This window comes from Lepisma saccharinum, chromosome 24 (assembly GCF_977018435.1).
Source record: "Lepisma saccharinum chromosome 24, izLepSacc3.1, whole genome shotgun sequence".
Classification (NCBI taxonomy): Eukaryota; Metazoa; Arthropoda; class Insecta; order Zygentoma; family Lepismatidae; genus Lepisma; species Lepisma saccharinum.
In genome coordinates this window covers 41,952,437-41,980,238 of record NC_139252.1, presented here as the reverse complement: position 1 = coordinate 41,980,238, position 27,802 = coordinate 41,952,437, and the positions used below count along the sequence as shown (strand labels likewise).

At 37.8% G+C, this 27,802-nt stretch overlaps 2 protein-coding genes across 2 annotated transcripts in view; both read right to left on the bottom strand.

Moving 5' to 3' along the window:
- Window positions 1-3,403: 3,403 nt before the first annotated feature.
- On the bottom strand, window positions 3,404-8,693 carry LOC145978308 (defensin-A-like). The gene is made up of 2 exons (XM_083110851.1): window positions 8,599-8,693; window positions 3,404-3,967 (listed from the first exon to the last, which is right to left on the bottom strand). The coding sequence occupies exons 1-2, from the start codon at window positions 8,672-8,674 to the stop codon at window positions 3,810-3,812; spliced, it is 234 nt and encodes a 77-aa protein (XP_082966977.1). The 5' UTR covers window positions 8,675-8,693; the 3' UTR covers window positions 3,404-3,809.
- A 2,246-nt stretch (window positions 8,694-10,939) lies between these two features.
- LOC145978164 (angiotensin-converting enzyme-like) overlaps window positions 10,940-27,802 on the bottom strand; it is a 153,431-nt gene continuing 136,568 nt past the window's right edge. The window contains exons 20-26 of the mRNA XM_083110602.1: window positions 24,904-25,073; window positions 23,582-23,706; window positions 15,553-15,796; window positions 13,718-13,816; window positions 13,388-13,528; window positions 12,560-12,726; window positions 10,940-12,206 (exon numbers count right to left, since the gene is read on the bottom strand). Coding sequence (XP_082966728.1) covers window positions 12,064-12,206; window positions 12,560-12,726; window positions 13,388-13,528; window positions 13,718-13,816; window positions 15,553-15,796; window positions 23,582-23,706; window positions 24,904-25,073 — 1,089 coding nt within the window. The 3' untranslated portion in view covers window positions 10,940-12,063. The remainder of the gene's footprint in view (window positions 12,207-12,559; window positions 12,727-13,387; window positions 13,529-13,717; window positions 13,817-15,552; window positions 15,797-23,581; window positions 23,707-24,903; window positions 25,074-27,802) is intronic.

Genomic DNA, 27,802 nt, shown 5'->3' with positions numbered 1-27,802 from the left:
CACATATCACCTCCAATAGTGCGTCAAGGATCGATAGGTTTTATGTCGCACCAAGATTTCAGGAATATATCATTAGTGTTCAAAATTTTCCAGTATGCTTTAGTGATCATAGTGTCCCAATTCTCAAAATAAATTTAGATTTGATCAAACCCCGACAAGGTAGCGGATACTGGCTTTTAAATAGCACATTATTACGCAATGGTAGTTATGTCCAGCTAATCAGGGAAACGTGGAACGAACTCAAGGCCTCTCGGCCAGTGCACAAGACCCTAATCGAGTGGTGGGAAACTCGAGTTAAGCCTAAATTTCGTCAGGTCAGTAAATTCTTCAATGCAGAGGTTAGTAGAGATCAAAGAAACAAATATAATTTTTTGTATGCAGTCTTGAATGATATCCATCGTTTAGCATTGCAAGGTAATTTCGATCGTCCTTATGCAAATGAAATAAAAGCGCAATTACTTGCTATACATAGGAAACGAAAATCTGCAGCAATAATAAAGAGCAAGATTCTTCCTATAGACCCAGACGAGCAAGCCACACTAAGTCACATTCTTCAAGAACATAAACACGCCAGGAGTCACGTTATTCATAAATTAACTTTAGATTCCGGTGAAGTTGTCACCAGCCCTCATAGTATACACGACAGGTTTTTGCAATACTATAAAAATCTTCTTGGTCAACCCTTTAATCCAACAGAAACGCAATGCAATTTTTTGAACTACCTCCCTGCGTCGCTGACAGAAAATGAAAGAACTGAGCTCACACAACCGTTTAGTAAAAAGGAGGTTCATGATGCAGTATTCAAAGCTCCGAGGAATAAAACTACAGCCGAAGATGGATTACCATCAGAATTCTATCAATGTTTCTGGGATCTAATAGGAGACGAATTAACGGCATGGGTCAACGAAGTGTTGACAACAGGGACAATAGGGAAGACCAGTAGCACGGGAGTTATAGTGTTAGTTCCCAAAAAGGCAAATCCAAAGTTCGTCACAGATTTTAGGCCAATTTCCATATTGAGCAGTGACATCAAACTTATAAGTAGGTGCATAAATCAGCGTTTAAAAAAATATATGGGTAAACTTATTGGCAATTTACAGTTCGCTTGTAATACGTCCCAAAGTATACATCACTTGCTACAAACGATAAGAGACGTAATTATTACCAAACAAAATAAGAATGCATCAGAGGCAATTCTATCTTTAGATTTTTCTCAAGCATATGACAGAGTGAGCCACGAATATCTGTACAAAGTCTTAGAAGCATATGGCTTCGGAGACACTTTTCTTAATTGGATAAAAACATTATATAATCATATGCTGCTAAAACTCAAAATAAATGGTTTCTTGACAACAGGTTTTAAAATGCGACGAGGTGTACTACAAGGTAGTCCCTTGAGTAGCACATTGTACGTCCTCACAATAGCCCCCTTTTTGTTTAGTATCCAGCATCATTTACAGGGCATTTCTATGGCTTCCACCACAATACAAGTTGGCAGTTTCATGGACGACGTCACGATTTTTCTCAAGGATGAAAGAGATCTGTACAGTGTTAAAAGCCAAATACATACTTTTGAGCTCACATCAGGAGCAAAACTAAACAATCGGAAGTCATTCCTAATGCCCCTTGGCAAGGAAAATCCTTTCACAAACAATACGGAGATCCCTGTAGACAAGAAAATAAAAGTTTTAGGTATCAACTTCTATGCAAATATCGATGAAACGATCGAAGCCAATAGTAATCTCACGTGCGAGAGGGCAATCTACGTCCTCAGAGTGAACAAGATGCGCTCTCTGAGTTTAAAAACACGAGTAAGATTTATCAACGTTTTTGCTCTCTCTAAACTTTGGTATGTAGCAAAAATCCTGCCCTTCAAAACACAGCACTTAGCCAAGGTCAACAAAGCTGTTGGCTGCTTTTTGTGGCACGATACAATTTTCCGGGTGGCAATGAATGAGGTCACGTTATCAGAGAAGACAGGTGGTTTGGCACTACTACACGTGAACACACAGGCAAGAGCATTGTTTGTACAGACTGGCCTTAAAACAGCTTTCTCACTGCACGAGTCACCGACCCAAGCATGTATACAAACGATAATACAGGACATTCCATTAGAAGCTCCCATCGATATCCAAAGTATCCCCAAAAGATTTTCGTTCTATAAGGACATCGCTTTACAGGTATGCTACCAGTTATTACGACATGAGACAATTACACCATCTGTTAAAAAGTTATATAGTGAAATCAATAGTTTCAAGCACACAGTACCACGAATAGTCAGGGATTTTAATACACATAATTGGCCACAAATATGGGAAAATGTCTCCGCCAAACACCTTTCAAAAGCTGCCCAATCAATATGGTACAAAGTGGTTCATCGTGTTATAGTGACAAGAGATAGGACATACCAATATGGAATCAGTGACTCTCCTAACTGTATATCATGCAACGTGCCTGACTCTTTAGCCCACAGGATAACCAAGTGTCGCAACTCCTCCACGGCGTGGAACAAATTGCGAACAATGCTCAGTCGTATATGCCGCACCTCATTAACAAAGTTTACGGATACTGATATAGTTTTTCCTGCTTTCAATTTTTATCCACCAACGAAACAACGAGCAGTACAATGGTTGATAACAGAATACTTATTATATATATTTCACAATGACGAGAGCAGTTTTAAGAAACAATTCAGTATCTTCTTGCAAGAACAATATGAAAAAATTCCTCTCCAAGCAAGGAAGAAATGGTATGCAAATTTCTTATCAGTGCTTTATACTTAATTTAGGTCAAACAAAAATGTAAAGGTTAACCAGATAGAAATACGAATTGTAATAGCAGTACTACACTTATGTCAAAAACAATGTAATTCCATCACTTGTAGATCAGAATGAGACAATAAAAAAAAAAAAAAAAAAAAAAAGTGGTTAGCACAACGCGCTACGACGCCAGGGGTCACGGGTTCGAATCCTGGCCTGGGCATGGATGTTTGTGAGTGTCCTTTCATCAATTTCATCATATCATCACTCATTCCTATCTTCGCAAATTAGCCACAAGTGGCACAAAAAGCGAAGTAAAATAAAGCAAATCAATCAATTCTGTTGTTCTCGCGCTCCCACGTTTTTTCCCCCTATATTCCGTATTGCTTACTAAGCATTTCTCCCTTGACAAGCATATTCTATTTCCACGATTTACTATTACTATTACTATTTGCAACTTTATTCAGTGTTGACCCTATTAGTAACAACATTAGCAAAATTTATCGATCGAAAATGTATGCCGATTTCAAGGAAAATACTCACAAGAAAAATACACTACAAATGCAGTCCAAAATGTGTTTTATTAAAAATAAAAATAAAAGTGTAGCTATATGTTTTTAAAAGCCTTGGGCAAGTTGGTGGGCGAAAGAAGTTTTAAATGGGAGTCCCACTGATCTGGAAATCCTGAAAGAAAGTCAGGGAATATTCAAAATACACCCTAATCAAGAAACTGAAATGTATTTTGCACCTGCCATGATGTGCGAATGAAAATAATTTCCTTTTTTTGTTATTGAACTACCTTTTGGATTGGAGATATTCTATATTCACATGTTTTATACTTTATTTTTGTTCATGTTTTGAACAGTGTTGAATAAACTCCACTCTCTGGAGTAGGAAGTGCAATTTAACACATAAAACTTAGTTATTAGCATGTTCAAGTACCATATTTATATAACAGTGTAGTTTGAAATTAATTATACTTGAATTCATTTATTTAAAAAAATATATTATTAGAAAAGTTTAGAAGTGTGTACATGATGGATTAAATAATCAGTTCCTGCAGTAGCATATCCCATTCCTGCATCGCCCGCCCTTCTTCCTCTTGGCCAGGCAATGAGCTGCGCATGCGCTGTGATTGAAGGTGAAGATCTTGCTGCTGAAGCTCAGGAGGTCGCAGGTGGCTCTGCGCTCTCTCAGCGAACGGCTGCCTGAAAATACAGAGGAGGGCTCTATATCAAGACAAGCACAAATTAGATATCATCAAGAAACAATTTAAGCACAATGAAAAAGTTATATATTAATGTTAACTATGTTTCATCATCAGGCTGGATAAAAATCACAATTTTTATTAGAAAAATATTTTTGATGATTTTTTAAAAATTGGAATCGGATTTTTTAAAATTTAAAACGTTTATTCTTATTTTTTTAAAAAAATAAACATGCTTAATATTGCGTGTATGGTTTTGGGCACCATACATATACATACGTATGTTTTATTTTTGTAGAAAGGCTTTATCTAGTAAACGACCCTGTAAAATATTTAAATAGTTACATTAAAGCAAATTAAAAATTATATGGAAACATACATTTTTCTGTTTGTGATACTGTATATATGAACCTACTATGGAAACGTGTGTTGAGTGTGTTAATGAAACTGTAATAATTTAGATAACTTTTTTCCAGTGAAAATAAAACATTCTGGATGTACTCTCTAATTTGTAACTTAAAATATTTTAAGTCTTGGAATTTTGGCATTTTTTTAATGATACGTCGTTAGCAAAATATTAGCTGCCATGTTTATTTACAGTTTAAGATAATGTCACTACTTACGGTTTAACATGATTAATATTTTGTACATTTTCTACACAAAATGTTTGCTATTTTTGCCTATAATAGTTACTGAATTTTAAGTAAAGAGAAATTTAAGTTTACATATTACATTTCATTTTGTATGAGGGTCACCTCATCAATACATATATTTTGTTTCCTTTCTTAGAACCTAATAATCACCATTAAATGATTACGAGATTAATGTACTTTCACCAAAAGTGATTCTGATATGTACAAAATCCTTATGTACATTATTCTATAAATTATTTATTTAAAGTGATCTTAATCAGTGATTAAATCCTGATTTAAATCAATCCATCTTGTTCATCAGCATATGTACAATTAATAAGTTGTAAGTTGTTTTTTAGATTTCTAACAATATTGTCATTATTATGTGTGAAAAATGTGAAAATTGTACATTTAATTCTTTGCACACATATAAAATAATATACAAACACAGAATGGAAAAGAGAAATGAAAGATAAAATAAAGGAAGAAAGATAGGGATTAATAAACACAGGTAGACAGAGAAATAGATAGGAAAATAGAAAGAATGATACAGAACAGATGATAAAGGACACCAAGAAAGAAAGGAAAATGCAAAGCAGAGGAAGAAAGAAAGAGAAAAAGAAAGAGAGAGAGAAAGAGAAAGAAAAATAGGACGATGTAGCTGAAATAATAGAAATAAAAAGATAAAGAAACAGAGGATGAAAAAGATCGAAATGATAGAAAGAAAAGAGATAGAGAAGAAAACAAGAAAGAAAGAAAGAGAAAATAGAGAAAATGCATTTTAGAACCAATGACCTCCAAATCAGAGTCCACTTTCAAACATTTCGTTCATCTTTTAGTCCATCGAAACGAGATTCCTGATGACACTCATGTCGCGTGGCTGAATTATTATTGTTGTCTGGAATGTTGTAATCTTATCATTGGTTTTGCAATAATATTATAATTGCATATTAGAAGCGATGGATTTTATGTATGCTGGTAAAGAAGTTGTCAACAGCTTGTTTTGAGTTTTCTTTTAATTCTTGAAGCTCTTATTGGGCCAAATAAAGAGCACGAACATGGTGATGGACTAGTTGCACGGCAATACTTATGGATCGCACTGTACAACGCCTCACGTAGAACCTTACCCACACCAAACAAAGTTAAAGTTTGAACTCTTTCATTACAGAAAACGGGAAATTCCCGAAAAAAAGTACTGGTAATGGAATGATTACATGCCTACTAATGAGTTAATTCGTTAAGCATAGCCGTGGTGGAGTTAGATGTGCGTGTTGCCATTATGAGTTGTGTGACCTCGACTTCGGGATCATGTGATAGCTTTCTCTTCCTCAGTTCCCAACAACCTCCAGACCATTGAACTAGCAATCATGAAGAAGAGCAATGGGTGATGGACTGTTTATTTTAGGCAGTTTTGTTTTCGTTAAATATGAGGACCATATGTGATTGAGGAGAGAAGTTTTTTTTATCAAATCCTCTTCGCTCTCGCCTTCCAGGGAGAATTTTATCACTACCCCCATAAGAATACAGTAAAACCTCGTTAATCCGGATCCCGATAAGCCGGACTTCGCTTAATCCGGACAGGCAAAAAGAAATAAAAGCAGAATGCAAGGTTTTAAATGTGGCTAGAAGTCAACACAAGAACTTCCCAAAGAAAAGGCAGTCAACCACTGATGAAATTCTGTTTCCCGCAGACATTGTACTCTATTGCATAGTGTATTTAGGCCTATGCCCTTTAAATACACCATACTAAACGTGTTTTGTTGCTATATACGGAGTTTTAATGCACTTTCTACTGTTCCTTTAGGATATTTCAGTTAATCCGGAGCCCGACCCTGTGGCCGAGTGGTTAGCATATCGCGCTGCGACGCCAAGGGTCCCGGGTTCGAATCCCGGTCGGGCTTGGTTGTTTGTGAATGTCCATTCATCAATTTCATCATTTCATCACTCATCCCCATCTTCGCAAATTAGCCAAGAGGCACAAAACGCGATGTAAAATAAACTACATCAAATCAAGTTAATCCGGACTTTCGTTAAACCGGTCAACTTATCGCACCCCCCATTAGTCCGGATTAACGAGGTTTTACTGTATATCACTTTGAGCACAGATAGGCTAATCGGGACTGGACCTACAGTTTAAAGTGGGATCTGAACCACTCCGAGTATCGAACCCGGGACCCAATTACAAGGCGTTTTGATCGTTCGCGGGGTCCATGAAAATGTCGTGGCAACACTTTCGCGGAGTCTAATTATGCTTAAAGTTTTGAACAATTCGATGTTTCCATTGATTTTGCGCAAATATTATGTGAAAATACTGTATTATCTTATTATATGGGGTGAGCAAAAGGTAACTGTGCACCTACACTACGCTTCATTACGCAGAGAAAACTTCCCTTTTTGATGTTTGTTGGTAAATAAGGGCATGGACAGTTGGTTAGTAAGATACTCATTGTTGTCAGTCACTCATTGGTGTCAGTCTCTCATTGTTGTCAGTCTCTCATTGTTGTTTCTTCGGAGCGTGATCTTGCAATGCGTGGAACTGCATTAGCAATGGTTTTGTTACTCGAAGCCAGAGGCGCCGACTTGTCAAATTATTGGGGGTGCTCTGATCACTGAAATAAATTAATGAATGACTCACTTTCTCCCTTTTTTAAGTTTTGATCTCAGTGTTCGGAATCTCATAAAAGCCCATGAATTCCTCAAAAATATCAAATTTTCTATTCACAGTTCTAATGCAGAATATTAATATTGTCCACGAATGGATATTTCACAACTTTCGTCAACCATAATAGCAAAATATTCCCAACTTTTAATATCTCCTACCACGGAGCGCAAAACAGATCTCCCTAATATATCAATGATCTCGTTCTGAATGTCATGTGAGAGCCATTTGTAGCCCAAAAGTCTCATCCACTACCCTAGTTCATGCACATCGTCTTTTGAAACTCTTTTTAGTAAAAAATTTAAGAATACTCATAATTACATACTTAGTATATAGTAATAAGTCATGTGTTTTGTTGTCTCTGGTCATAGCCCCCCACCCAAAGTTGATGGTTTAGCGTCTCAGCCCCCCCCCCCCCAAAGTTGATGGTTTAGCGGTCTCAGCCCCCAAAATTGATGGTCTAGAACATTTCAAATGTGTATTTAAAGTTAAGTTCATGTGGCACAATTCAGAGTAAACTTTACAAGAGAAGCAAAATAATACATTAGATCCTCGAAAGCAAAATTATTTGGGGGGCTCTGCCCCACATCGTTAACATTGGGGGGCTCGAGACCCCCCCTCCCCCCAAGCCCCATGGAGTCGGCGCCTATGCTCGAAGCTCGTGTGTTTTTGGTGGAACAAGTCTTTCGACATGGAGGTGAATATACGGAAGAAGTGCGAAATAAGTTTATGGAAAGGTTTCCTGATACAGATCCACCACATCGTAATGCAGTGCGGCGGTTGATCGATAAATTTCGCAGACTAACTGTTGCTAATGCAGTTACGCGCTTTGCAAGATCACGCTACGAAGAAACAACTGAAGAAACAAAAATGAGAGACTGACAACAATGAGTGTCTTACTAACCAACTGTCCATGTCCTTATGTACCAACAAACATCAAGAAAGGGAAGTTTTTCTCTGCGTAATGAAGCATAGTGTAGGTGCACAGTTACCTTTTGCTCACCCATAACAGGTATTTTAATATTCGGATGCAATTTTTGAATATTTTAAAGCGAAATACTGGTAAATTAATGCTGAAAATTGAAGTGGAATATTTACCCACTAATATTAATCACTATTTTGAACAACTTTGACCAGTTGTTACAATTTTCAAGTCTTGGTTTCGGTATAGGTATCAGAGGGAATCGGTAAGAGTATCGGAATCTGTTCAAAGTGGTATCGGCTCAGCCTTATTTAAAACACAAACTGAAATTCAAGAGGACTGCCGCGTAAGCGCGAGCCATTAGCTCGCGTTGATCGAGTCCCTGCCCTTTGTAACATCAAGTAAAAAATGCAAATTACCTTCGTCATCCACCGGCGCTGACATGGCTGCGGAGATCACAGCAACAGCAAGAAGTAGGACAGCTGAGGTCTTCATGGCCGTTCTTAAGCAAATCTCTCAGAAGCTAAAACTGACGTGCTGGGATTCGAATCCTTGCTATATTTATAGCAATACTTACTTATCGCTGACCCTTGGTCACGGCCCCTTCCTTCTCTTGAAGAGGGGGAATCACCGAGAGTTCCTAGGAATTCCCATTCATTCATCATCACGCGGAGGAGCTCTAAATATCACCTTCGCCCAGGTTATTCCCCGCTGGCATTGTTCGTTCTGCCTGATGGTATGCTTCACCTTAGCCTTGATTTTTTAATCGCCAGCTTCAAGCGATGGTTATTCATTCGCTGCACAGAAATGCGTCTTCGTTACCTTCCTCAATAAAACTACAATGAAGACATGGGGCATGTCTTTTTAAGTACTTAAAATTATAAAAACGATTCTAGTTTAAGATATCTAAAACGAACTTTAGCAAATTAAATCATTAATATAAGCCAATTGCCTCCCATTATTATAAAATGCGAGAGATTATAGTCTCATTTATCAACACATCTCAACACCTCACTAACTCGATGACACAGTGATAGCGCCGCCACCTTGTAATCAAGGGGTTCCAGGTGCGATACCTGGTGGAGTCACATTGCACAGAGGTTCGGATCCCACGTTAAACTGTAGGTCAAGTACCGATTAGCCTATCTATGCATAAAGTGGACTTAAACCATCAATTCAAACTCAACACCTCCCTAACACCCCTCCCCAAAATTTCGTTAACTGCCTCTCACAATTTATGGTCAACGTGGATCTAAATTATACCCTTGCAGCCCCGTAAATACGAACGTATAACCAAACACCAGATGAAAATTCTGGATAAACCCCTCATTATAGTATTGTCCGACAGGAGAATATGAAACCTCAATTTACTCATGCACATTTCTTTATGGCATATGACATCCTGACGTATAACCTGTTGAATTAATAGTGCGTCCAGTTTCCTGCGAGGCCGAGAGATCGGATACTACAGAGCATTCCCTGACATTCGCTACGAGACTCGGCGGCAAGCGGCCTGGCGTCAGAGCTTGTCTTTCCCGGTGAACGGCGTCCGCGACAGTCGCTAGAGTCTGCTATTAAAATTACAGTTTTCATATTGTGTACTAACCTTGACTACAGCAGGTGTTGAAAATGATGCCCCTCTGCTGCAACACATTCCTGGCATCTCCGAAGGAAATTGACATTTACACGTGCAAGTTCGTCTACTTTAATTCTCCCGATTTCTCATACAATACTCTCTTTTAACTCACGGATGGTGTGCGGATACTTTATATTTCAGAAGTAACACTCGACAAGATAAATCCTTTGTTGTAATGTAAACTTTTGTGGTGTCATATTAAGTCACAATCTTCAACACACGGACAGGACACAACACAACTTTCGAGGGAGGATTATACTGGCGTCAGTCTGCGTTGTCAACAGAAGGGGAAAGAGAGCGAAGGCAGGGAGAGCGAAGAAAACAGACTGTTGCGTGCGACTGTCGCGGACCCGTTCACCGGGAAAGACAAGCTCTGACGCCGGGCCGCTTGCTGCCGAGTCTCGTAGCGAATGTCAGGGAATGCTCTGTATAATACGCTACATTTTGCATGCATGAAACAGTTCATGTATTGTAATTTTTAAGGGAGAAATATTTTTATTAATATGTTTGAATTTTCTATGTTTCAGGTTCGACTCCCGCTCATCGATACTCCAGGAAGCGATGTTCTATAAGACTGTAGTGAGTACCGAAATAATCTTTCTTAATTTTTATAAGTTACTTTCTTAGTATTATTATTGTTATGTTAATAAATTCTGATAATTTTTTTGATTCTGTACAAACCTAATAATTTATACAACATATTTGAAGAAGATTAGGTAATGCTAATGGATTTTCAGACGAACATCACATGATGCTTGAAGGCACTTAAAGGGATGTAATATTTCCCCTTCTTGCTCATAGAAATATTGCATGCTTTATATGTTATGTCATATTCAGTCACTACAGTATTCTCATGGTTCCCCATTCATCATATTTCCTCACACCACTTGGGAGTTTCTTAATTTTATAAGCGCTACAACTACAAGCTAGGGAGCCAGATATGTTTTAATTGCAATTCAAATAATTGAATTGCTTCGGACGGCAGACTTGAACAACATTGAACACAACGCAACTCTTACAAAATAAACTTTATTGCAAAAAGACGACAATAATTACAACACTATACACACAAATTACACCTTATAATTCTCTTATAAGTACTTTTATATGTTTAAAATTGTGTTGCATAAATTGATCTTGAAAATTCTTTATTAGAATGTAACAAATTACACAACTTAATATTGATCACTGTAATTTTACATAGTCGTTTCTGTGTTTACTTCCGCCATTGTAAATAATTATTAGATTGTTGAAACTTTCATAAAGTCCCATATTTTTGCTACAATGTGAAAAAATCAAATACACAAGAAAGGTTAATAAGGGTCTGTTATTGTGAAGCACATTGTCTAATTGCTCTGTTCAGAATTAATTTGAAAATGAGAATTATATGTACAAATAATAACTATAATTTATTTCATTACAACTGAAGTGTTAAGGGATAATAGGGATAATTTGTTGAAGTAAAATAGTTTAGCTACATAAGCTACTTTTGCTAAGAGCATTTTATCTTCTAAATATTAGGCGTTAATAATTGGTAAATTACTAGTAACTTACTCACCCTCTATAAAAAATATTGACAGTAAGTAATTCTTTAATAATAATAAATAATGTATACATGTTAAAATCGCAATAATAATCGACACTGCATTTCATTTCAATATATTCGCTACAAATTAATCTTAGCGTTCTAACGCAGTATTTATATTCAAAGTTTCTACGCAGACGTATAAGAAATTCATTACGGTGTAGAAAATGTAGAATGCATCATGTTTTGTACATACACTAGATTGTGTTGCTGTAGATTTTGATCTGAGTGTACTTTTCTATAACTACATATAATTTTGACAATAATACTGGTTAAATAAGATGTCTACTCTGGGACAATTGCATGCCCCTAATATAATTATTACAAATGAGTTATTAGTAAAGTGAAATTTCTTAACTATGATGAACACATAGGGAAGATGCAGCTTCTTTTCAGAAGTAAGGAAACGCGACAACAATAGAGTTCCATTGGATAATAGTTAAGAGCATATTTGTGGCGTTAAATGATTGAACTCATCAGAAGCAAATGATATTTGTAGCGTGTAATGGAAGATTTGACGTGTTCTCATTTCACCGTTGAACACTGACTATCGGTACACTTGTGTAATAAACAAACTTCAAACCTATCCAGATTGTGGAAAGGCATCAAAACAATATCGCTTTACCTCGTTTCTATGATAGACAAACGTTTGTACATCCACTTTTACCATAACGATCTCGTACTCAGCAAAAGCACCGCTATTAGGAGTAGGTCTGATGCCACCGACACAACTCTTGCATGGTTGTAGTATCCTCCATACACCTGTAGCCCAGCTGTCTCAATGCTATGTTTGCAGTAGTCCCCATCTGGAATAAATACGAAACATTACAGTACATATATAATTTGTTGGGCGATAATACAAGTAGCCTAACCTACTGTAATGTGCTTGAGGTTTAGAAATTATGAACGTAGCTCAGTGTCTTTATTGTTGTGTATAAACATATCAATATCTATTCGACAAAAGTTCGCCTTCCAATATATCACTTCTAGATCCGTCAACGGTTTGAAAAAAGGAAGGTGTTTTTATATGATAAATAATAGCTATATATTAATTGATCTATCATAATTATTATTTCAATAGCCTGGAGAGCAATCTATATTTCATTTGTAATAATGTGAAGGGTCATAGCTGTAATTTGGAAAATTAACAAGAACTTACCGTAGGTCCAGCCAACAAATTCCTGTGTTCTGAGGTTTTCATTCCGCAGCCAGTCCTCCAAGGGTCTGAAGTACTCCCTCAAGGCGCTCCCATCCAGCTTGTACTCCCCTGTCGCAGCCCTTAGAGCTTCTGGCCATGATTCGGACGAGCCCAGCTCCATCATTCGACTGAAATACAATTATAGTATTCAGTGGAGAAAAGAAATGAAGAAACGAGAACTTTTTCTAATTCTTGCAGGATATCATCTACTGTTTTCATTTCTGTCATGAGCGAGTGTTTTTCTTTAGTGACTGACTCACGATATTAGACATACATACATGTGTTAGTAGTGATGCTGGTAGTGAACGGGTATTCGTTTATGGATAGGCGAGATTTATGAGAAACGTCAGTAGAACAACATTGCATTCACTTTCCGTTTCTAATGTGTGTGTGTGAGAGAGAGAGAGAGAGAGAGAGAGAGAAATAAATTGACGAGAGGGAGAGAAATAGAGAGAGAGGGGGAGGGAGAGAGAGGGAGAGAGAGAGAGAAATAAATTGACGAGAGGGAGAGAAATAAATTGACGAGAGGGAGAGAAATAGAGAAGATTTAGGAGAGAGAAGGGGAGACACACACAATGAGAGAAGAGATAGAAGGAAATTTGGATATAAAAAGAGGCAGATGGAGAAAGAATTACAAATAGAAGAATAATTGTAAAGAGAGCAAATGAAGAGGCAGAGGAAAAGTAGGAAGAAAGATAGAGAGAGAGAGAGAGAGAGAGATTGGGGAAACAAAGTGGACAAATCCAATAAGCAGAATGAAAGGAATTGCAAATTAGTATAGTTTCTTACCCAAGAAGGTGTCCAGCTTCTAAACTTCTATAAATGTCACATTTGTGCAGCGGGTGACCAGGGTCATTGGGTTTATATTGCCCAGATCGCAAGCACAGAGCTTTATGCAACTGGAACTGCAAGATGGTCCCCACGAAGTACCTGCAATAGAAAAATATTTATGACCGTGTACTTAATATATAAATATCAATATTCAGTCTACCATATAATATTTAACATTGATAGAGAACGTTTGAAATTACAAAGTTGTCTTGTGATAGTAAGACCGGCTTAAGTGGAATAAATCTAATTTATTAATCTCAATACATAGAAGTAATTGTGTGTACTCACCTGATGTAAGGAATATTTGCTGGAATGTGATATTTGGAGCCTGGATCAAAATCATATTCCGATCGTAGAACTGGAGGTTTTATCCCGGAATATTTTTCCCTAAAAAGAAGAGAAAATTGTAAAAACTAACTATCAAAAGTTTGTACATAAGACTTATCATTTGACTTATTCACGAATGCACAGCGCGGTACGATGTCATGACTCCCTGGTTCGAATGTCGTCCGAGGCATGGGTGTTATTTGTGAGTGTCCTTCTTTAATTTAATCTTTTCTTCACCCATTCTGATCGTCGCGGTTAGTCAAAAGGGACAGAAAAGAGAGGCTAAATATCTAAACATGAATACAAGAAAATACGGGACTAGACCGAGACAGCTTTGTAAAAATCGAGACGAGAACAAGACGAGAATCCTCGAGTCTTCTCCAGAGAAGACCGAGATGAAGACTATCCTGTAAAGATGAGAAAGCAGCCGTTCTCTCGGTCCAGTTCGAGACTTTGGTATGGCATTGAATATTTTGAATGAAACCAGGTTTGCCTTATGTGGCTTCTACAGACATACCTTACCTAGGGAATATCTACATGATTATTTAGAGATAAGTCCATAGGCGTCGGAAGAGGGGCGAACCGGTCCTTCGACCCCCGTCCTAGAAATTGACATCCTTCATTTTAAATTAGAAGGAAAAAGGCTTATTATTATTATTGTTTTGTAAGAGTTTACAAAACATGGAGCAAAGTAGAGAAGGGGAGAAAGCGAATGGACTGAGCGATCGTAGCTGCAGCTGCGTCTTCCCCTCCCTGTACTCACTCCCCCCTCTCACGCGTTCAGTGGGCAAGCCCTCTCGATTGATTGAGTTGGTGTTTTATGCACAGTAAGGCTAATCGGGGCTGGGCCTACAGTTTAAAGTGGGATCCGAACCACCATGTGCCTCCACCGGGTATCGAACCCTGGACTTCGAGCAGGGTGCGAAATCATTAAAGACTGGTTGGGGAGAAAGATCTTAATCTACAACCCGCCCCCCAAATCTATTAGAAGTAAAAATAAGTTACTAAATTAAAAATATATTATTATTATTATTAATTACATAGAAATAAATTATTTTTTTACTTTATCAGATATCATAAAGTAGCAGACGAATTCCTTTACTCACTGGTTAAAGATGTTAATAAATTATGAAATAGTTGAAGTGGTTGTATTATGTAGACGTTTTTATTTAGTTATTTGCTTTATGTTAATATAAATCAGTTAGACTTTATAGGTATGTTTGTCTTGTATTCTTGTTTTACTTCTATTGTTCGTAAGAGTATTGATGTAAAAGGTAAAAAAAAAGGTAAATTGCTCCCCTGTGCATAGCACCACGCCATGAAGGCGTATAGGGGGTGTGGAGGTAACGCCCTACACTTTCTTGATCCGGTCGTGAGTGGGGGTGATGTGATGTGATGTGAGAGTATTGATGTAGATTTGTTAATGATCTCTTGAGAGAGAGAAAGCATTAAACACTCACAACCACATTACTTTCTGTGTTTTCGATATTATTCTTAGTAAAGTATAGCTACTTGAAATTAAAAGTAATTGCTTATCTTTTGCTTGTTATAACAAAAACTCTCCCCCCGGAAATTTTTGGTGGTGGGGATATTTGATGCTAAGATTGTTGGTGGGGGAAATCCCCCCCTTCCCCCCAGAATTTCGCACCCTGACCTCGAGCCCTCTCGAGTACTACTTGCACGGAGGATTTGTTTTCGTTCTTTCGCTCCACAGACTCACAGAGAAGTCTGCAGTTCTCATATTATCCCATGTTTCAGAAATCTTGCCGCCAGTTTTTATACCCAGATTGCTTTACCTGAGCCTCCACCAATGGCAGTTGTAGCTCTCCTTGGTGACGCCATTCTGGAAGACGTCCCATCTCCACTTGTCCATGATGTAGGCAAAGGGCAGGAAGGCCACCTTGTCCAGGGCGAGGGCGAACAGGAAGTTGATGTCGTGGGCCACGTCGTTCACGTTGTTGTTGAGGAGCCCCAGAGTCTGCAAATGCCTCGGGGTTGCTACGGACAAGGCCACAGCCTCCCCCACAGCTTCATGGAAACCTGTGGGCAGTAACAGAACGTGCAAGGGTTAAACGTTTTTGTGGTGAGGATGACGTCATTGCTGCAATGGTGTTTAAACTGCAATAGTAGGAAATCCATTGTGTTTTGATCGGATGTAGGTGTCCATTGTTGTTGTTGTTGTTGCTATTTTTAATTACAATAACTAGGGAAAACAACATAATAGGAGAGCATTATTCAATTTTAAGGGGGGGTGTTTGTGCAAAATATGCTTCGCTACACTTTTTGACACCACATGTACAGGGGCGTATCCACGGGGAGGGCGATACGGGCGATCACCCCTCCCAACTGCCAGGAACTTGGATCTATTATTATGCTTAATACTTTTGAAGACTCAAATGTTCCTTCTTTTATCACCAAGTTTAACATACTTGACAATATTTTTATTTGAAGCTTGATTTAAATCCACTTTCGACTCATGATAGGAACTGGACCTATAGTTTAAATTTGGATCCCAACAACTCTGCAATATGCCTCAAAGCTGATGACTCTGACACCCCTAGAGACAATAGGGTTTTGTTTTCTTTGTTTATTCACTTTATTCCTTGTATCTGTTCATTCAGTTTACTGTGACAATGGGAGGAATTATGATACATTAACGACATACAATAATTACCATTTATTCCAGCCAGAGGTCCAGGGTTCGAATCCCGGACAGGGATTTGTTCTTTGTGAGTATCTCTCATCAGTTTCATATATCATCACTCATACATATCGTTGCGATTAGCCAAAAGTGGTAGAAAAAATACGCTATATAACAAAAATAAAATGAAATCCAACCATCTATTCCAACCCCGGAACTTTATTTTTGGAAAATGACTCCGTAATCTCTGAAATATGGATGCTCACATGGTTTCTGGCAATTGTGGTCAGGTACCCGAATGAAATTCGCCCCTCCCAACTATAACTGCTGGACCCGCCACTGCACGTGTAGTGCAGGTGCATCCCAATGTGCAAGGAAATTGCGTTCAACCAAGTAGATCCTGTGTAAGAATAGCGGTGCAGATTCAAGAAATGCCTGTCTGCTGCTTCAAACGCACATTTCATTGGTTAGCACGCACCACGTGGTCATACACCACACCGTACAGTCATGGAAAGTAGTTCTTGGGCCACGAGACCTACGATATCGTAACATCTTAAAGCCTGTTGTCTATGCAACCCAAATAACAAAATTGTCGCTTGGGTTTGCCTGGCGGACCTGGATTCTCGGGAATGATTGAGTATTGACAGAGCGTGAGTCATACCCCCAGGCCCAGCCATAACAAACGACAGCTGGGTGCCGTGAGACTACCAGAAAAAGTTTCAGGAATTGGTTTCTTAACAACAGCTATTCGTAAGAAAATGTTCTCTTTATTGATATTAGAGTCATTGTCAAGAAAGTTCACTGAAATGGTGGTTTTCGTCGAATCATCATCGCGCAACACACATGCTGTCAATCCAGAAGTCCTTGAAAAAGATTGGAGTTAAAAGTAACTACTTGACAAATGATAAGACGAATCGATATTCATTAGTCCCAACTTAGAATTTTGTGTAAGACATGGATCATCATGTCCTATCATCCATTTCATAACTTCATTAATCATCCTCATCGCCTTTGTTGACGCCAAGTGCTAGAAAAGCAATATAAAATAAGCAAAATTAAGAAATTAAAATGACATTTTCAGCAATTTCACGCAGCGACTCAGTTGCATGTAGACAAAGTTTCATTAATTGGGAACCAAGGGCCTCGTTGTGTTTCATTGTCATTTTCCCTCCACTTTGCCTGCCGCGATTAACCTGATGTTGATTAATGCACAATTCACAAAGTGCACCAAAGGTATGAATAGGTAAACTATGTGATATTATGCTAATTTAGAATTTAGTAATAAAATGTGAATTTTGGGGGGTTCAGTTAAGTGGCTGCACATCCATTACGTAATCGCGATATCATCAAATTGTACGAAGCGTGTCTACACCTACGTAAAGTGTCAGTCCCCGTCATAGGCGTGCGCAGACCCTCTGATTAAGGGGGATAGCCTTGATGATAGTTCAAGCCGGAAAAGAATAACGTAATTTCATCTCACTTGTTTAAATTTTATTGCATTGATGGGTGTGTTTATATATACACCCCTCCCCCCGCCCCACACACACATATAAATACATACATACATATATATATACAACACACACACACACACACACACACACACACACACACACATATACTTATCTACCAACAGTAAAAATCATATAAATTGTCTATCAAATCTGCGCGTTCCTTTCCCTCCAAACAATTGTTCATGCAATGCACTTAAGAGAAAACCTTTTAGCAGCAGTACTTCTCTCCTCGGTAATTTAAAATGCATTACAGAAAACAAATTGCGAGCGAAGCGACCAATAAATTTTCAGATCCAATTTTTTGCAAAACGAAAACAATGTCGATTTAATATGGGGAAACAAATTCATGGAGCGCCATATTATTCTCTTTTACAAGTTTTTTCATTTAGATCGTTTGGCGTCCAGGGTTAACACCCGTCGACCCCTAGCTAAGGCTCTGAACTTGACTAGACTGCAAGAAAAGCAGACATTGCGAGCGAAGCGAGCAAGAACATTTTACAAAAGGTATTTATATTTGTATAAAATTTGAAATCAAGGGGGCAATTGCAGCTCTGTCCCCCCCCCCCCCGCAGGTGCTCTTGGCAGTCTGGAAGAAATAATGCAAGAAAGACGTGAAAACAAAATCCATCTTGAGTATCCTTTTGTCCTGCTACTCTTAGATTCTGCTGCTCTTGCTTTCCTTTACTTCCATGTTTGCCCCTAAAATTGATTCCCGTTCAAGGTTGTGGGGGGCTGTGGTTTCGCCACTGCACCCCCTTCCCCCGTAGTTGCTTTGAACTTTCATCGGCTTGAAAATACTTAACTTTCTTTAAGAGTATAATATAGTTTAATAACGGCGATAGGATTCATCTATCCTAAATTTTTAGGTGAAAATATAATAATATAGGGGCATAGATGTCTGGAAGGGGGGCAAGGATTGCCACATCTTTCCCTTAGAAAACGAATGTCAACCAAAAAGTACGTTTTCACATGTATAATTTGATTTCAGTCATAATAATTTACATTAATTATTATAATGAGGATGCAGGAATGCGATAATGCAACACAATTATCGGGGTAATATGCCCCATGGAAAAATACCTTGCTTGTCTCTTCGTGGAAAAAATCTGCAGACGTCCATGATTAGGAGGGCATTTGCCCTCCCCCTGACCCCCTGGGCGCACGCATATGATCCCCGTGATGGAAGATGTAGCGCAAAGCCAGGGCTTTAAGATCAAATTTGTTTTGTTATTGTTTTTATTAGTAATTACCTCAGTTTTCTTCCTCTGAAGTTAAATTATTCATGACGACGATTTATGATTACATTAAAGACAAGAATGAACATACACAATGAACCCATTTTGGTCGGAACTCGAACTCGGAACCTTGTTCGGCAAGAAATACAAATATCCATAAGGCATGAGTGTTTCATTGGAGATGTTCCTGTACTTCCGTCATTTTATCACTAATATATTTCTTTAATATACAATAATAAGTCACAACTACGTAAAAATAAATATTATTTTGCATTTTCACGTGCATATGTTTTTTTTACGGTTAGTGTGTGAACTGGCACCTGTTTATTTACATTGTTCTTTATGTTTCGTGTGTAGTTAAAGATAGGAAAAATGCTTGAGGAACGATTAGGGCTATAAGAATTCCGCCCGTGACAGAGTGGTTAGCACAGTGCGCTACGATGTCTCATGTCCTGGGTTCGAATCCCGTCGAGCGTATGGGTGTTCTTTGTGAGTGCCCCTTCATCAATTTCATCATATCACTCATCCTCGTCGTCGCAATTAGCAAGAGGTGAAAGAAAAACGACGCTAAATAAAAATACTTATAAGAATCATTCTTATTTTCGGACGTGTCCTACATTTTATAGTTGTGTCTGGCCTCCGGAAGGAATTTGAAAGAAATCTCAAATGCCTTATACGTATTTTGGGCATCACGTAACTTCAAATTAGATGGAGAAACAGAAAAACTGAGGGGAGTCTAAGATAACGTGGTTCCTTGGAGAAGTATGCTTAAATCAAAGAGTGTGCATGGTTGCTACTGGATGTTCGGAAAAGCTCAGAAATTACTTCACGATTTTCTAGATCCGAAAAAGTCCGGATATATGTATAAAAATGCTTACTTTGTGAAGTTTTATCGATATAAGTGTCGGTAATTTGTTCGAAATAACAAGTAATTATTCTCCTTATTGGAGAAATAAGGCACACAATTCTGTTTTTTCCCAGTGTATAGTAGTTTTTTACATATTAATAAACAAGAACTTCCAGACTTTGTTTACGAAATTGTGATTTTTTTCCTTCCCGAATTCATGGATTGTTTTCTCTTCCTGGCCCCACATCGACGAAAAACGTTCTGTCTTACATACACAAGTTGAAATCACATACAGCCGTGCTATTAATTAGCAGTTGAGGAATTTTCAACTCAACCGTTCACTTCAACATTAATTTTTGAGCTGAATATGTCATACTCTTGTTATATGCTAAGATGTCCTAGTAAATACGTTCGTGTCCAACATTTTGAGACAATTTGTCTTACTCTCCGCTGAAGAGCGATCTGATAGCCCTATGCGTGATGAGAACAGTTTTTACTCAATTTCTGATATAATTCATTCCAGCATTTCCTTCAACTTCTATTACCTTGTTATTGCCTCCAATGCTTACACAACCTTTCCTTCGTGCTCGACCTTTGGGTTCAGAAATGTTTACAACACTCCCATCTCCCGCGTGTAAATAGCAGGAGGCAACAACACACTGGAAGACCATAATGTATACAACTTGTTTACTACATATTTTACGAAAATATTAGAATGTTAGCTTGATATAACTGTGGATTGGAACGAACGAAATAAAATACCTGTTTTATACGCACACTGGAACGAGGGAAGGCCAGCTGTGAGTCACTCTGGCAGTGAAGGTCAATGATCGAAGCAGTTAATGCTTGCTTCCTACAAGCAGACGCCTTATCTTTCCTCAAGGAAACACGGAAATCTTCGTTACTTTTTTTCGCCAGACTAATGGTGAACATTTACAGGAACGTAAGGAGTAGTATCGTATTCTATTGGAATTAGATTTCGTGGTGTTTAAAAGATATCATAACAATATGTAAATCTCTTTTGTGACCTACACTGAACTTATTTTAAAGTTTCACTGACATGTGAAAGCGGAAATTTAGAGATCCTTCTTCCTTACGATTTCTAAACAACCGAAGAGTGTGGTGAACGTGAAACTACTAATTGTTCGCAACAACGATATGTATTATACAAATGGTCTCTAATCAAAATAGTGTTGCCCACGAGACGAGACTTTGGCCTGTCTCGTCTCGTGGAGTCTCGTGGAAATGCTGTCTCGTCTCGAAAATATTCGTTTGTCTCATGACACATGGTCAATCTCGTCTCGTCTCGAATTTTTAAAAGCCTGTCCCGTCTCGTCCCGTGGACAACACTAAATCAAAAACCCTATTACATCACAGGAAGTGATATTTAAAACAATTCTACCACGTATCCAACGTAACCAATATTCAGATTGATTCCAAGCTTCTGTTTGGGTTATTTTGTGTCGCATTTTTACCTCTTGCGATAATCGCGACGATGAAGATGATGGGTAATGATACGAATGCAATGCTACATCTAATCCTCAACAGGTTTCAAAAATTGATCCTCTGGCTTTGTATAGAGTTACGGTGATTTTTATTTTTATTTTCATTTGGTATTTTAAGTCCACTTTATGCACCCAGAGGCTAATCGAGACTGCATCTACAGTTTAAAGTGGGATCCTAACCACTGTGTCTCCACCGGGTATCGAACCGGGGACTCCTTGATTACAAGGCGACTCTTCTACTACAGCGCCATCGGGAAGGATGAGAGAGAGAGAGAGAGAGAGAGAGAGAGAGAGAGAGAGAGTTACGGTGACTACGATAATGAAGAATTGAAAGTAGCAGAACGACTAAGCTATTCTTTTGTCAATATTGGGATTGTTAATGAATGTTATGAATGTCAGTTCAAATTGAAAAAAAATAAACTAAAAAATTTCCAGAGTGCCGTTACAAATCGTTAATTTTTCTCTTTCCACACATTACTTTGCTACTATGTAGATATTTGCATGCTAAGATGTAGAAAGTGCTGCATATTCAGTGTGTGGAATTGAGATTTATTTCTGAGAATGGAGTGAGTAGTGGGAAAAGGATCACCTCACATGTTTGGATTATACCCCCCCTCCTACACACACGCACACAAAATATATCGGCGGTTGTTCTTATAAGGAAATATAACATGTATGAATTGTGTCAAGAAATATTGGAGCCTATTCACATCCCTACGGAACTTGGAAGAAAGCCCACGTAGAGATTGGGAAGTTTTGTTCAGACAAAATCGGGATGTATAGTAAATTAATAAGCAAAGTCCTACCTTGTGCTTTGCACCAAGCCATGAAGGCGTATAGGGGGTGTGGAGTTAGTGGACTTGGGGCCCAACGCTTTCTTCATCAGGCCGAAGGTGGGAATGAAGTGATCAGCACCACGCTCCTGGCCCTTCCCCAGAGTTTCCTCCAGGTACCCACTTTATACGACGCTGGGTGGGCACTGAAGCAGCTTGAACAGGTGGACAAAATCCCGATTATCCCCCGTCGGGGATCGAACCCAGATCTCTCGCATGGTAATAAAACGCCCTAACGACTGTGCTACTGCGGCACATACAGTAATTAAGGCAAGAATTGTTTTAGCGTCTCGTTCAACGTTTTTAGGGGAATCATTTTCGGAGATATAACGTGTAGCTCTTGTCGGTTCTGCGACCTGGCTATAGAAAAGGCGATTTTCTGACGAACAACATTTCACCTGACAAGTCACGTGACTTTCCTACATTTCCTGTGCCTGTTGGCTTTTGCATGAAAGGCGAGTTGCTCTTGAGACAGACAGAATCACCCGATCACCTAATGGTGCAATGTGTGTTGCCTAACCTTCCGGCATTATTTACTGCCATTAAAGTCTTATGGGGAAGAACTTTTTTCCACCACTGTACACCGCTCCAGAAAGTAGTGCAAACGGTGAAGACACCAAATGCACTACATGATACCAAATCGACGAAGTATACGGCTCGGTGTTGCAGTTTGTAACCAACAAGGCGCGAGAATGCAAAGAGAGTCTAAGTTACTTTTACTGTGACTTTATTCTAGTAGATGAAATATATTTTGTATAACTTGTTTCATGTATGAATTGGAAGCATTTCTATTTTCTTTCTAATATGAAAATAGTTGATAACATTCAAAGTAAACAACTATACTTGATAATGAATATTAACATTTTATTTCTGTTTTGTTTTATAAAACCATAATTTTGTTAATTAATGTTGAAACTAGAAGATCTGCAATGTCCAGGATGCAATGTCTGCGGTTATATACTCTAATGCAGGTCCTAGCTGTTACAGATTAATACATTTGAGGTGGTGAATTTGACGGTAAAAGTAGTTTTCTCTTAATTTAAATAATCGGCAACTCGTCCATTCTTTCAAATGAGCTTTCAATCAAAAACGTGATTGTAAAAGTAACTCTTACCCTCGTTACTTGAAAATACAGTGTCAAAAACTGAATATACGCCTATAATTCAATGAAACGTTTAATGATTGCGAAGGTAGGTAGGGAGTATAAACTAACAATTGTGTAGGGCTATGGGCATACTTGAGATACACACCTGGATTAGCTCCATCCCTGAAGACCTTAGGCAGGTGCCTATATCGCAGGAAGTACTGTATGTGACCCATTTCGTGATGTGCAGTTATAAAATCCTTCATGTTGACTTTGGTGCACATCTTAATTCTGCAAAGCAAGTACATGGTTACTAAGAATGATATTTGTCCACATTGCGCTCGAACAGTTATCATTTTCTTCGCTAAGACAAACATTGCACGAGATGTAAGATGAAACTTATACATCTTTCAGCAATCTTTATGAGGGACGTAAAAGAATCTACGTACATGATACGGTATTAGCGTTAAACTTATTCAATAGTAGACTACACCTACAGAGCAATATTGTTCAACAGTATATAGCATAATATAATATAGCGAAACATTGATAATAAAATTTAAATTAATTTAAAACCTTTTGAAATTTTGACAACATTCCTATATCGTACAATATAGCAGAGTCATCTGCACTTAGTGCAGGAAAACCTATGAATATTTCCTACGAAGACTTAGCAACTTGGGAGATATATTATGCTAAGAGCACCAAATGTATATTTCCTTGGACTCCCGAATAGAATGTCAAAATCGAAATGCAGGACACTTGCACCTTCCCACACCTTTGTTAGATGTCGCTGACGTCGACAAGACGAAGGTTACAGAATAGAACACAGAGAGAACAAACTTTCCTTTGCTGGCATATCTATGGAGTATGGAAGAGCACCTCTAAGCTTATATTTCTTGACATAAGATATGAACTCTACGCACACATATACAAGTGTAATGAGTATAATATTGCGTTAGAAAGTAATGCAACTGTAGTAAGAGCTACAACAGTATGTCAATCAACTTTTATTCGGGTGTCTATACTTTTGGACCACCCTATATTTATTTCTTCACAATTGACGCGTGCGCCCAGATGACGGCTTTGATCATGATTACATATGGAGCTCATTTATTTATTTTATGGTAAACAAACAAAAAAAGAAAGCAAATTAAATTTCTCGACTATCATAAAATCGAAGAATAATTATGTGCAAAGGATCCCTTTAAAAGAGCAATGTTTGAAGCCACAAAACCTTTATCTATCTTGTCAATTCAGTATTTAATATGGGAAAATTTACTCGTTTTTATTTTACAGCAAATAGTTGTATTTTCTGTTTCCAGGATGCATGTGAAATTGATAGAATATATTTCGTGTGTTCTCTATTCATGTGCTATGGTGTCATTCAGCATATAATCCTAATTTGCATTCTGATTTCCTGTTCGCGTAGCTTTATCTCTTTCTTTTCGTAATCTGAGTTATATAAGACGTAAATCAGAAACTCACCTGTAATCGAGACGGTTGCAGAAGTCCCAAGCCGACGGCTGGCATATGACTGGACGTCCTGGAATTTCTTCCAGAATCGAGCCAGCCCAAAATTCTGGAGGCATGGCGCTGAGGTTGAGAGACCGGTAGAACTCTTCCGCTAGGCGGAACATGGCTACCGGAGTGTAACCCTGAAATATATGTCACTTTAAGAACAAAGCTTACAAAAGATAGTACTTCCTGTTTGCCACGAAGGCAGAGATAATTGATTTATTTTTCCAGTGCTTAAGGAGGGTAAACATCTACAGAAAGGAGTAAACATTGATCTAAATTAGCATACGTAATCCCACTGAGCATTACGCTTCAGTTTAACTTTTTACATTCTTGATGCGTTAAGTTATATCGGCGTTTATTACTTCATACAGCGGCTGTACAAAACTAAAGCTGCGTTATGTCTTGTAGTCACGTATACAAGGAAGAAATCTCTTTACGCCTTTCTTTATTATTGTTCATAGATGTAACCAGTGGCGCAGGAACGTTTTTCATTTGGGGGGTACAAAATTCAACCTCCCATAGTATATATATACTATATAGGAAAATTATACCTAGGAATAGGTACCTGTGAAGTAATATATATATATATATATATATATATATATATATATATATATTACTTCACAGGTACCTATTCCTAGGTATAATTTTCCTAGGTTCATTTTAGAACAGCACACACGAATTTCTTCTTATTTAATGCAAAATTTGCACAAATAATTTTTATTTCTTTGTTTTTATTTAGATTTATGATTATTTTAAAAATAGATAATAAGACCAGATAATAATTCCGAAACATATAAGCTCTGAACCTTGTTCTGGGATCATTTTGAATTTAATGGAACGAAAATCAGGAGTTCGAAATGTGAAAATTGTGAACAAAAATACATCTATTCATTTTAATGCAGGTTGCGATTTAAAGGGTGTAAGAAGTATTCCTATCCCCTCTATCTTGAGCCATCCCAACCAGGAATCTCCCACCTACTGGATATAGAAACCATATTATTGAATACATCATACTTATAGAGTTCCACTTCAATTTAGTTCATTTTAATTTTAAAGTTGCTTTGCCTACATACAGTATAAAACAATATCTTTAAAAAATCATGGCAAAGCATTTATTTGTAATATAATTAATTATCTGTACCTAATGACACTCTTCAAGCACCAAAACCAAAATCCTTCATCTCAGAGCAAGCAAGGAAAATCATACGCTCAAAAGTTTATATCTTTTCAATCTTTGGTGGAGAATGTGAAGAGCCAGCCAAGGTTTCTTTTCGTATGTAGTGGCATTAAATATACTAGATACATGCGTGTGTTTTAGGGTGCCAAGTCAATTCCTCGTCCTTCGTGACAGAGTGGTTAGCATAGCGTGCTACGATGTCAGAGTTCCCGGGTTTGAATCCCGGCCTGGGCACAGGTGTTATTTGTGTGTCCCTTCATCAAGTCATCACTCATGCTCATCTTCGCGATTAACCAAAAGTGGCAGAAATGCGAAGTAAAATAAACCAAATCAATCAATCAAACATTCCCATGTCACTCAAAGACCTTGTGAATCTAATCCAAAATCAATTGAATGTGAAAGCGGGTTCAATGTAATAGTTTTAGACCCTTTTCCTTTCAATAAATAGACCCCCAGCGCATTATTTTCATACAGAAAAATTTGCAAGACGTTGGATCAAGTCTAAGAATCACAGTGCCCTTGACAAGCAAACTGGCAAACCATAGAACCTGCAGTGATTCTCATTTTTCTCGTACATTCATCTGATTTTCTTACAGTTTGACTTTAGGGTTTAACTTAAAATGGCGTTGTGTTTTTGTTTCATTCGATATCAAATTAGATTTTAAGCAATTAGTGTCTTAATTCTAAGTATACCTAATTCATAGGTAAAAATAAGTTCTCGTCCCTCTGATAAAATTACAAATCGCACTCTGTTTTAATGACTAGGAAACATTTCATTTCAAGAATGATATTGCGATGAGATGAGTCGAAAATTATCACAACCTAACCTGCGTGGTGAGGTCCTCCTTCTTGTTTGTGCTTATTCTTTCCTCTGTTTTGGATCAGAACTTATTAAAACTTTTTCTAGATTCACTTCATGCTCAGATAGGCTAATCGGGACTGGATCTACAGTTTAAAGTGGAATCCAAAGCACTGTGTATGTGGGACCCCTCAATTACAAGGCGAGATACCTCGTCCTGATTGATTGATTGATTTGCTTTATTTTACTTCGATTTTTGTGCCACTTTTGGCTAATTTTGCAAAGATGGGGATGAGTGATGATATGATGAAATTGATAAGTGGACACTAACAAACATCCATGCCCAGGCCGGGATTCGAACCCGGGAACATGGCGTCGTAGCAAGGTGTGCTAACCACTCCGCCACGGGGGCGGCATGTCTCGTCCTGACCCACGAAATGTTTAGTATAAACAACATATACATTGTGTCACCACTCTCACAACGTACAATATGTAATTATAACGTATAATATAATATATATAATAATATATATACGTATATATACGTATATATAATATATAATTATAACAAACAATAACGTTTGTCTGCTTTACATCTTGTTTCGACACTGAACCGTCGAAATACGGAATTTTATCCTGAATAGATGAAATCGGGCAGCACAGGCTGGTAATTGTCACTACTGGATTTACTTTTCAATTACAATAAAAAAAAATATGCGGCTAATTTGAAAAATCAATGAGATATACACTTGATATGTCTAAATAAGACATAGTATTTTACGTTTATTTTAAGCAATTTCTTCAAATATGATAACCAAAGTTTCCAACGAGATTTTTTTCGGACATCAAGTATTGTCTCGCTTTGATTTTGCAGAGATTTATTTCAT

Bases quoted from the DNA above. Each gene is read 5' to 3' on its own strand.
- LOC145978308 (XM_083110851.1), bottom strand. From the start codon at position 8,674: ATGAAGACCTCAGCTGTCCTACTTCTTGCTGTTGCTGTGATCTCCGCA. The intron at 3,968-8,598 runs GTAATTTGCATT...CTGTATTTTCAG, and splicing joins AGCGCCGGTGGATGACGAAG to GCAGCCGTTCGCTGAGAGAG.